The sequence below is a fragment of the Pempheris klunzingeri genome, chromosome 9 (assembly GCF_042242105.1).
Source record: "Pempheris klunzingeri isolate RE-2024b chromosome 9, fPemKlu1.hap1, whole genome shotgun sequence".
NCBI lineage: Eukaryota > Metazoa > Chordata > Actinopteri > Acropomatiformes > Pempheridae > Pempheris > Pempheris klunzingeri.
The window spans coordinates 518179-530489 of NC_092020.1; the positions used below are offsets into that span (position 1 = coordinate 518179).

At 42.5% G+C, this 12311-nt stretch overlaps 1 protein-coding gene across 2 annotated transcripts in view; it reads left to right on the forward strand.

Moving 5' to 3' along the window:
* Positions 1–6432, forward strand: part of LOC139206917 (putative monooxygenase p33MONOX) — a 128414-nt gene extending 121982 nt beyond the window's left edge. For both annotated transcript variants that reach the window (XM_070836531.1, XM_070836530.1), the window contains 3 exons: positions 4092–4243; positions 4450–4625; positions 5260–6432. In XM_070836531.1, coding sequence (XP_070692632.1) covers positions 4092–4243; positions 4450–4625; positions 5260–5465 — 534 coding nt within the window. In that variant the 3' untranslated portion in view covers positions 5466–6432. The remainder of the gene's footprint in view (positions 1–4091; positions 4244–4449; positions 4626–5259) is intronic.
* Positions 6433–12311: the final 5879 nt, after the last annotated feature.

Here is a 12311-nt window from a genome sequence, read left to right on the forward strand (position 1 = left end):
AATGTGATGTAGAAGCCTTGATGCGACAAGGAGCTAATAAATAATTATAACAATAAGAAGAAGAAGAACAATAGGAAACAATAATAATACATAACTGAAAAAATATAAACTATCTTCATTTAAAGTTTGTTTTACCAGCAGTAAACTTTTGGCAACATTTAGCGTACGAGATTCCAACAGGTTGGAGAAATGTGGTTTCTATATGTTGAATTAATTTTGTCACACATGCTCTGAAAATAGGTTTCCCTGATCCTGCAGTGCACTAACATCCCATGAACAATGAAAACACCAATAATGTTCCAGTCATCAAAATATAACTTGCATAAAAAGAAAACAAAAACCAGTTCTAAGGATTAAGCATGGAGCTTAATAATTTTCTACTTCACAGAGAAAGGTTCTGCGCATACACCTTTGTGCATGCACACAGCAGGCCTACCTGTGACTGCACAAGGTTGTGTTTTCTTTTCTGTAGTCCAGCTTTCCTGCTCACCTCCAGGTGCTCACGTTTCAGATGCTATCAACTGACCTGGCCCAATAAAACATGCCTCTGTTTTGTGATGGTGATCACACAAAATCACAAGCAAATTATGAGGACTGTATTCCTACTCAAAGAATCATGGTGTCTGTGTTATTACTCTAGATAAGGAAGCATTAATGTGAGGAAATACTGTGCTATTGTCCCACAGTAGCAGCCCCTGGAGTGGCTGCAGGGTAAACATCTTGGTAAACACATTACGTAATCAGCTGCTCTGGTTCCATAGAGCTTTTATCGGCAGCGTTGCCAAGCAACGCCCAGAAATGAACCGAGCCCCCGTGTTGTCTCAAACGGACCAATCACCGAGCTCCTTCCATGAGAAGCGCTTCGGAGGCCCGCTGTTGTGTGTACAGACGGCATCGTCTGTGTTTTCGAGAAATAATACCCCCTTTACCTGGTTAAAACAGCTAATTATGGACAAAATGAAGGAATCTATCGGACTGGAACGCCAAAGAAATCTTATCATAAAAAGGTATGTCAGCGAAGTGCTGTGTTAACCGTCAGCCGGTGGGACAGGCGGGCCGGAAACCAGGCCGTTAGCAAAGAGCCATTGTAGGCGAGCTAGCACAGCTACCGTTGGAGCTAAGAACAGTAAACCAACTCACGTTATGTTACCTTAGTCCTTTTCTAATGTGAAGGGTCATGTTCAGTCATCTAGTGTGTAGCTCGATATGTCCATACCAGAACTGTTATGTGGAACTGTTAGCTTAGCACCTTGCACCTGATGCTAGCGGTACAGTGAACGGTGTTACTGCTTGGTGAGAGAGAGGAGCTACAGTGAACTGTGTTACTGCTTAGTGAGAGAGAGGAGCTACAGTGAACTGTGTTACTGTTTGGTGAGAGAGGAGCTACAGTGAACTGTGTTACTGTTTGGTGAGAGAGGAGCTACAGTGAACTGTGTTACTGTTTGGTGAGAGAGGAGCTACAGTGAACTGTGTTACTGTTTGATGAGAGAGGAGCTACAGTGAACTGTGTTACTGCTTAGTGAGAGAGGAGCTACAGTGAACTGTGTTACTGTTTGGTGAGAGAGGAGCTACAGTGAACTGTGTTACTGTTTGGTGAGAGAGGAGCTACAGTGAACTGTGTTACTGTTTGGTGAGAGAGGAGCTACAGTGAACTGTGTTACTGTTTGATGAGAGAGGAGCTACAGTGAACTGTGTTACTGCTTAGTGAGAGAGAGGAGCTACAGTGAACTGTGTTACTGCTTAGTGAGAGAGGAGCTACAGTGAACTGTGTTACTGCTTAGTGAGAGAGAGGAGCTACAGTGAACTGTGTTACTGCTTAGTGAGAGAGAGGAGCTACAGTGAACTGTGTTACTGCTTGATGAGAGAGAGGAGCTACAGTGAACTGTGTTACTGCTTAGTGAGAGAGGAGCTACAGTGAACTGTGTTACTGCTTAGTGAGAGAGGAGCTACAGTGAACTGTGTTACTGCTTAGTGAGAGAGAGGAGCTACAGTGAACTGTGTTACTGCTTAGTGAGAGAGAGGAGCTACAGTGAACTGTGTTACTGCTTAGTGAGAGAGGAGCTACAGTGAACTGTGTTACTGCTTAGTGAGAGAGGAGCTACAGTGAACTGTGTTACTGTTTGATGAGAGAGAGGAGCTACAGTGAACTGTGTTACTGCTTGATGAGAGAGAGGAGCTACAGTGAACTGTGTTACTGCTTGATGAGAGAGGAGTTACAGTGAACTGTGTTACTGCTTAGTGAGAGAGAGGAGCTACAGTGAACTGTGTTACTGCTTAGTGAGAGAGGAGCTACAGTGAACTGTGTTACTGCTTAGTGAGAGAGAGGAGCTACAGTGAACTGTGTTACTGCTTAGTGAGAGAGGAGCTACAGTGAACTGTGTTACTGCTTAGTGAGAGAGGAGCTACAGTGAACTGTGTTACTGCTTGATGAGAGAGAGGAGCTACAGTGAACTGTGTTACTGCTTAGTGAGAGAGAGGAGCTACAGTGAACTGTGTTACTGCTTGATGAGAGAGGAGCTACAGTTAACTGTGTTACTGCTTAGTGAGAGAGAGGAGCTACAGTGAACTGTGTTACTGCTTAGTGAGAGAGAGGAGCTACAGTGAACTGTGTTACTGCTTGATGAGAGAGGAGCTACAGTTAACTGTGTTACTGCTTAGTGAGAGAGAGGAGCTACAGTGAACTGTGTTACTGCTTAGTGAGAGAGGAGCTACAGTGAACTGTGTTACTGCTTAGTGAGAGAGAGGAGCTACAGTGAACTGTGTTACTGCTTAGTGAGAGAGAGGAGCTACAGTGAACTGTGTTACTGCTTAGTGAGAGAGAGGAGCTACAGTGAACTGTGTTACTGCTTAGTGAGAGAGAGGAGCTACAGTGAACTGTGTTACTGCTTAGTGAGAGAGAGGAGCTACAGTGAACTGTGTTACTGCTTAGTGAGAGAGAGGAGCTACAGTGAACAGTGTTACTGCTTAGTGAGAGAGGAGCCTCAGTCCTCCTCCCGTCACTGTAACATTACAGGGATGTGGTTTTACTTTAACACCGGAGTGTCCCGATGCGACCTCAGCCTGCTGAAGGGAAACTAGCCTCAGATTATCAAGTGCTATCATGAAAGCTAGGTTAATGATCAGTAGAAGAGGGAGGCACAGATTGGTGCTAGCTTCACATGTAGCAGGTATTTTTAAGACCTTTTCCACACCAGCCTCACTTATGGCAGCCATGTGCCATCATTAAGTGATGATGGGTACATCTGTTAAACGTGTTTGCAGTAAAGTAGACCTACCTCTAGTATACTAGTAACACATGACATGCTATGGGTTTATCATGGAACGTGTTTGTTTTTTTCTCTTTTCTCTCACACTTTACCAATCACACTCAAATAGTTTACTGCTGAACTGGACAGCATACCAAATAAAACACAGGGGGTCAGAAGCCACGGGGGGGCTCCCTGGTATTTATCTGCCCTGGGAACATACACCATTGATATGAGTGTGGAAGGAGACTGAATGTTTGAAATGTTCCTCCAGAGATCATTACTGAAATAAATGTAAATGTCATGGTGAGTATGATTGAACATGTATTTTGTTTGTTAAAGAAATCTTGATCTAAGCTAACTTTCAGATTTTTTAGTTAATAGAATTTGAGTGATGCAAACTCATAGCAGGTTCTAATCACTTGGACCGGTGCTTTTACAGGTAGACCGTTTTTTGGCTCTGTGAATGTTATGAAAATGTATTTTCATATTTGATAGTGTGTCATCAAAGCACCATCGTTGTATCATAGAGCAGCCTTCCCTCTCCACACACACCACATGGTCATAAGTGATCTGTGACGCACTTTGTATTTATTTTTGATCTGAAGGTCCAGAAAAACACTGCTGACCTTTTGCATTGTGTATCTGGGGAGTGTTTGCTCTTGAAATGCGATCAATGCAGTCTCTGACACATCTGTCACAATTGTGCTGTCAGCCCAACAAGGATAACATGGGGGGGGGGGGGGGGGGGACGGCTTTAATAATAATAATTAAATATTAAATAATAATTTAATGTACAGGATGATTGTCTGTCTGTTTCATTGTTTGTTTTTTCTGTCTTTGCAGAAGTTGAGAATGCCAAGTGGGGACTTCAAGGAGGACAGGCTTATAACATCAGCACAAACCACCCCCATTGGCACCCCATCTGTCACCCCCTCTGCCACTCCCACTGTCACCCCGTGTGTTAGTCCCCACGCATCACCAGCTCTTAGTCGCAGGTAGGCGTCATGCTGCTCAAATATTAAGCTCATATTATTTTTTTTATCTCAACAGAAAATGTTGAAACGAGAATGAACCAGAACCACTGATCATAACTTGCTTTATTTCTCCACATGGGACACATCGTCCTTTACATTATTATCATTATATCCTTCCCGTGTATGTTTGTATGTTCATGTCTTGCTCTTGCTTGGCGGGAATACAGGGGCTGGTTCCAGCTGAGCTCGGCGCCTTTTCCTGCAACCCCAGAGTTAAACAGTCCCAACCCCGGCACAGACATGGGAGGAAATGAGGGAGGAGGAGGAGACAGATGGAGCTTCTTTGGAACTCGGTCTGTGGTACAGAAGTCCCCCACTGACCCAGGCTCTGAAACCAGCACAGGTGAGTGATTAATACTCGGGCCTGCATTTGGATTTTGACTGTACTGCATTTTTTTTCTATGTCAATGATGCACAGTAGATGGTATAGCTTGTCATAGCAGCAGATTGAACCCCGTGCCATGACAAACTGTGGTGAGGCCCCTCGTGCTTTGTTTTTTCCTGAATACAATAATGCTGGTTCACTGCCACGGATGAACTGTGGTTACGGCTGCATAGCTTTTTAAAGTAAGTGGGGATTTTACAGTGACAGAGGAGGGCGCAGTCACAATTTTCACTTCAAATGTAAACCAAAGGGATGCCGCACCACCCAAAAGTCAAGCCACAAGTATAAGGTACTTTTTTGAAGAGGAGTTAAAATAACTCTTGGAAATCATGTCATTAAACCTGTGTTTGTTTTCTTACTAATTGTCCACTTGTTCCTTATTCTACTGTTGTTTTTTTATGCTTTTTATGTATTTTTTTTTTTTTTTTACACTGTTGTTGCTTCTTGTGCTGTTGTTGCTTGTGTCTGGTGAGCCGAAGACAAATTTCCACCCTTGTGCACAATAAAGATATTCTATTCTATTCTATTGTATTTCCTATAAGTGCTACATTAAGTAATTAACGACAACATCTATCACTTCTGTCTCATGCAGGCTTCTCACTGCAGTCCTACTTCGGCCTGCAGAAGTCCTCCACCATGGATGGCACCAACACCCAGGTTAACTTCAAAGTGGACGACCCTGCCAACTTCATACCCCCCAAGATTGAGATCACGGGCGTCGAGGCCAAGCGTGTGCCTCAACGGCCCCACAAACTTAAACCCCGGGACATGAATGTTTTAACACCTTCAGGCTTCTGAAGCCACACCAGCTGTGTAGTTACACCTCTGTACTACATCTAATTTTTTTTCTCAGTCTGGTTGTTCATTTCCTTTCTTGCCTTCCTCTCTCCCCTCCGCCTCTCTGAGAATTCCCTGAGGCTGTGAGGAATGAGGACCACCTATAGTGTTAGCTCACCAGCCCCTGAAGCCTCACCGTACTGTTGCCCCTCCCAGCAAACGTGCTCGGAAAGATTACTCCCTCTCGTCCACGCCATTCCCTTCCCGACTCTTCCAACTCACTGGTCCAAATAAAACACCATATGAAGAAACTTAATTTGTCATCCCTGAAGATGGTCCTGCTTTGTATTATTATTGTTGTTCTGTCACGTAATGGGTGCTTTGGCATGCATTGCCTTGCTGTCCTCGTTCCATTGTCAGTGATGGCATGAGATTGAAGTTGTTGAAATATCTCGTCAGCCCTTTGCTCAAGTTAAACACTTTAGCATTGCCTCTCACACTAAAACTGACCAGCTATTTCAATTCATAATGCTCAGTTGCCTCATTTGTATTATTTTTTTAAATTTTATTTACAGATTTGTAGTTGTGTAGTGCTTTTCTCTGTTAGCATGCAGAGTACAGTGTGGTATGACTGATATTGTGCCTAAACTTGCAGCGTGCTTGCTTTTGGCATTCTTGCTATTTTGCTTTTGTTATTTTATTGTAACGAAGATCATCTTATTTTACAGTGTGAGAGAGTGTGACTGCTGACCTGAAGTGGTTTTGTTATTATTATTATTATTATGATTTCAACTGAAGTATTTCCAGATTGTTCTGCTTTAAATCAGCATTGTTCATTCTAAATAGTAGTTAAATTGAGTTTATCACATTTTTATATTGCATTACAATATTGTTTCAACATGCTATTTGGAAAAGTTGATGAATTCCAATAAGTAATTGCACAAGGGAAGTCAACTCCCACTAATATCTGTAAATAAATCTGATACTAACAAGCAAGAATTGTTCTGTGGTTTCATTATGCAAACAAATGTAAGTACAAGCATCCCACCCCTTACTATACTGTGCATTCCTGTTTGTATCTGAAGAGTTCACACACTCCACTTCACTGAATTTTCCATCGGCACATAAAAGTGAAATTTGATCCCTGTGGTGATAACGTGCAAGGATTTTACACCGACCTCTATATACAACCTTTGGCCAGAAGATGGTGCAATACACCATTCAATTCAACTCCATTCAACTGCTAGTTAACAGAAATCTCAGCCAATCATAAAGCTGTAACTCATACATTTAGGCATGTAGTAAAAACTATGATGATGTTAAAACCAAACCTCAGAATGGGGCAGAAGGCTGATTTAAGCGACTTTGAACGTGGCATGGCTGTTGGTGCCAGACGGGATGGTTTGAGTGTTTCAGAAGCTGTTGATCAACCATCTCTGGGATTTACAGAGACTGGTCTGAAAAACAGGAACCATCCAGTGAGGGGAAGCTGTCTGGGAGAAGGTGCTTTGGTGATGGCAGAGGTCAGAGGAGGACGGTCAGTCTGATTGGAGCCGGTAGAAAGGCGACGGTAACTCAAATTTCACACAGTGAACCCTGAAGCAGATGGTCAACAGCAGCAGATGACCACTTTGATAGGCTACCTTCCAGATGTAGAGGGTGTACATTCAATATAACATCACAGGGTTTAATTCTGAATAGGTTGACTTTTATATTTCATTATGTGTTTAGTTACTCAGACTATTTTATGTGATTAGAATCAAGAACAAAAGCACAGTCTGCACAGTATTTTCCCAAAATGAAATGTGTGATAGATAGGAAGTTAGTGCAGAGGTGAGGGGAAGCAGTAGCCGCTCTGTTGACAAGTCTATCAGGTCATCTGCTCTGTACACACTGATCTGATTAGTGTTGTCTTACTGTTGTCAGAGAGATAAATGATATTGCAACAGAAATGACACTGTCAACAATACCACATGAAAGCTGAATATTTCTGACTACCCACTCTCTTCTCTCCTCATCAAAGCAAACTTCGAGGCCATCGGACAATGAGCCAGCAGGTAGAAACAGCAAGGAGCAGAGTCTCTCCTCCTCTGGCTCAGCCATGAACTGGGCGCGTTTACAGCCTTGTTAAAGCTCTCAGTTGTTGTCTGAAGCTCTGCTTGTTGTGTGTGTGTGTGTGTGTGTGTGTGTGTGTGTGTGTGTGTGTGTGTGTGTGTGTGTGGTAGATTTATTAAAGGGTGTGCCTTTTGCCCTTGTTTTGTTACTCTCAGAGCCACACAAGGATTTAGAGACAGAGCATTTCTATTGTACTCTATGTTGAGTATAAATCATTAATGAATCCTTTAAACCTGGTGCTGCAGCTCTGACAGAAGCGAGGCCTCAAGTTGAGGCAAAACCTCACTTTCTTTCTCATCAACTGTAAATTTGGACTTGTATTTCATTCAGAAATTAGCTAACGGGAACACTCCTTTACTTAATTACAGGCTGCTGAGTGTCCACGTCTGGTTTTCAGGTGGTGCTACAGGAGCGAAGGCGAACATCAAATGAAACAGACAAGTGCAGACAGAGAGCTGTCAGTCAAAGCCTGGAGGTGGACACTCATTAGTAGAAAATGAAGGGATGGATAGACGAAAGGCAGAGAGACGATAGGATGCACCCACGGAGAAAGAAATTTGGTGTAAAATGCAAACACAGATGGAGCTATACAGTAAAACAGTATATATATATATATATATATATATATATACAGTAAACACACATAGCAGTGAAGTAAAGGCAGGAGAAACAGTAGGTGGGGGAGTCTGGGGAGGAGAGAAACATGGAATCAGGGAAATTGAAGCAAAGGGTGGAGTGCCTCGGCAGTCATGACATAATACAGATGGCTCTCTCTCTGGGTCCAACATGACGTTGACGTGTAGCCACCCCCCGCTCTCGGCTCCCCGCCCCCACCTCTGCTCTGATCCCACACAAATCATTTAGCTCACTCACAGATGTGCGACAGTGAGTACCACCCTGCCAGAGTCACCACGCACCAAAACAAACATGAGGGTCTCATCCGCAATCTGACACGACACACTCAGTTACTCACTTTATTTCCATAGACCGGTCTACCCAAATTCCTTCCTTAACAACCAAAAACAATGACTTTCATTCCACAGACTACATTTTAAGTCCTCACACCCTTCTGACACAGCTTAGACTTGCCTACCATGATGCAGACACATAAATAGGAAACAACGCCAGTGCCAGTTTACAAGAAACCACAGCATTTTTTTAAGATCAGCTTGCTCCACTGGCCCAGGTTTATGTGTGTTAGTGATACTATGTCTGGGGAAGATTGTGTGAACTTTAATCTAATACAGGTAGGAGTTGCACAGGCACTTTATGTCAGGGTGACTCCAGGAAAATGCTGTGAAATCCACTCACCAGCTCTTGAGTGCATAAATTCAAGAACAGATTACACAACGGCAGATATTGTCCTGCTGATAGCTGACATGGAGTAATTATCCTCCAGTGGTGGTTAACTCGCTTTAAGTCTCCTGTGAAATAAAGCAAAGCGTTTCTTTGGCGTTTTCTCTGTCATCTGTACAGGAGATGTTAGTTAATAAACTCTGACAGAGAGGATGAATTTCTTAAATTACACTCAACAAAGCTGTTGTGATAAGATAGTAAACTCTATAAGAGACAGATCATTTGTTATCGCTTGAATTGCATTTCATTTATTGATTTCACTTCATATTTACAGTGTCTCTTATCTATTAAACTCCTATCTCGTTTTGTTTGTAAAAGTGTAACAAGAGTTAATCTAGTTATTCACACCATGAGATGACACAAACAGCTGGGGGTAAAACTTGACAAAGGATTTGAAGGGGGTCCCTTGTGACGTTTGCTGCTGAGTGGGTTCCCTGTGTCGTAAGCTACGCCATCTGACGCCAGAAGCACATCTGGGGCTGATTCACGGTGAGCTGGCCTGGAGGTGAACCCACCAAGCTTAGGGGAGGAGGAGGTTGGGGGGGGGACCTGAGGACCTGAGCAAACCTGATGGCTGTCTTCAGGTATATACTGTAAAAGTAAACATCAATCACGGCCACTACCTGGGGATAAGGTACAGATGTAGGTCACACACAAATCAAATCACTGTGCTTATGTTACGCAATAACAAACTGCTGCACCTCATAAATTGTGAAGACACGACCTCTGTTACAGCATCTCCACATCCCTGAAGAGCTACTGAGGAAAATGTATGCATCTCTCTGCAGATACAGTGTTAAGGGAATGAAGAGTAGAGGTTGTATGCATCTGAGCAGAACATAGAGAAAGTACTATTTGAACATTTTCATATAGACACTGCTTTTGTGTTTTAGTACAGCAGGATGAACCGTATAGATGTGTGTGTCTTTTTTCCTTCTTTTGCTTGCCTTCTCTCTGCTCTCCATTCTTTACATGGTATTGGAAAAAAGACATTCTAAAAATAATCAATGGAATTGAACAAAAATTGTTACCTGTTTTATGTAACCTATTTTCCAGCCTCTGGCCATCAGGCTGTGTGTCTCTGCTCACCAGGCATTCTCCTGCCATCCCCCACAGAGAAAGAGAGAGAGAAGCAGAGTGTATTGTTGGGCCCTCCTGTACTGGCCCCTAGGACCTAACGTGAAACAGATGTGGATGGGGAGATCCCCTACAACAAGGTCTGAATAGTCAGCTGGAGGTGCTCAACTCACTACAGTCTCATCCGGTTGATGCACTCAGACTGTGGACATTCATTTAGAAGTCTAATGAAGAGAAATGACAAGGAAGCTTTTAACATTGCCTGCGTGTACATGCGTCAAAACCCTGCAAATGTGTGAGGTGATTCATTTCTTTGAGCGTGCTGCTATAAGGTTTATGGTGATCCCCAAGAGACGTGTTCTGCAATTAACCAAAGTACATAATAATTTATGATCTAAATCATGTAGTCCAGGCTGCAATGTTTCCTTGTGGAATCAAGCCAAAGATTAATATGCCTCTATCCCCAGTATTCTCCTCAACTTGGCCTTTGATCAGTTTTAATCATCAACAGTTAATTTACAGTTCACTTATCCCCCCTCCTGTTAACCTCCAAATATGCATCAATAACAACTGTTGCCATGGTCCTGGTTTGTGCATTTTCTACCTGCTACTTTTTATAATTAAAACTTTATTAGTTTTTTATCGGGTAAATATGGAAAATCCAATGATTATTTGTTTTTCTGTGATTTGGGTGTCAGAAGTCATCAGACTGTCGTGCTTGCAGGCTCAGTCACACTCAGCACACAGCACTTGTGTATATGGGTGTATCCTCACATATTTTCGACACTGTAACTGCCATGACATAATGACCTCATATGCCATTGTAAACACAACCTAACAAAGTAGACAACACAAGTGAAATGTGAAAGAGTCAAAAGTGAAAATGAATTAAAAAGCTGAACCACCCTGAAATTCCTTGATTAGCTGTGGCAAAACCTTGCTGTTTGCCCATCATTTTCTATCACTGTAGTAGTTAAGGAACCTTTGATCTTTGGGGTGGATCTCATTGGATAACAAAGTCATGGTGCACACGTAATTATATTACACTTATTAATCCCTTAAGCCAGCGGAGGAATGCAGCTCTTTGGCTTCTGTCACTGGGTCTCACTCACGCACAACCACAACACACCTAAACACATGTCAACATATTCCACAAAGAAAGATCTTCACAAAATAACAACTTGAAGGGGATTCAGATTAACATAGTAGTTTGACTATATACACAAACATCTGTGGTGTTAGAGTGAACATTTAGTGTAGGAAGTTCTCTAAAGCATTTCCTTGGGCTGAGGCTGAGACATTTTTCAAAACAAATATAAAATTATACTTTTCCGTAAACTCACAATAGACCACTTGTAAAAAAAAAAAAAAGGCCGTCCCTGTTCTCCTTCATCACGATCACATATGGGCTGATGTGGTTTGGACAAAGCGAGGTGAGGCGTGTGACTTGGCGAGACGCTAGCACATTCCTCAAGCAGAGACAGTAAGCGGACACGATGTGGTCAGAGAGAACACTGGAGCACCCATTTCATACTCCCCTCATATGACTCTAGCATTGTGCCTTTCTTTGTCATTTCTCTCTGCCTGCCTGTTTTATGCACTCTCTGCCTGTTGGTACCCATCCAAACTCTATATCAACAACCATAAGTGAAATGTAGATATTAAAATCATAGTTATACAAGGATTAAACTTGCCCAGTATCTTTCTTCTGAAAATGCGTATTATGCACATGCCATATATCCATAGAAACCTGTCAAAGTCAGTTCTGTCATTTATTGCTGGTTGCCTGGCATCAAATTTGAGGTCTGGCAAGACCTTTGCACAGGGAAAACTAGAAGCAGAGGGAGTAATCAAAGTGATAAGGTGGAAAGGGTACAGTAAATGCATGGCGTCGGTGCTGAAAGCTGTTCTCGGTTGGACCTTTGGTTTAGTAACTTGGTAATACAATCAAATGATGTCTGAATAGATAATAACTACCTCTGCTGTATAATTTGTCAAATCAACAGTTTTGTCATCTCTGTCAAATATTCATGTGATATAAGTCTGACCTGGCATTTTTTCAGGACGGTCATAACTGTGTCAGCTCATCAGGGTGGAGCTGTTTGATACCTGGGGCTTCTATAAAATAGTTTCCTGGTAGGATGAATATACAACAGAATAATATTTTTATATCAGCATAAACTTGAATAGCTGTCAATCTAACTACACAGGCTGCTAAAATGTTCCAGAGTCCAGGTAATCTTCACAGATGATAAGGAAGAAACCAGCATCAGACAGGTTAACAACATATGAGGAGGCAATGGACTCAGTTTGTCAGTG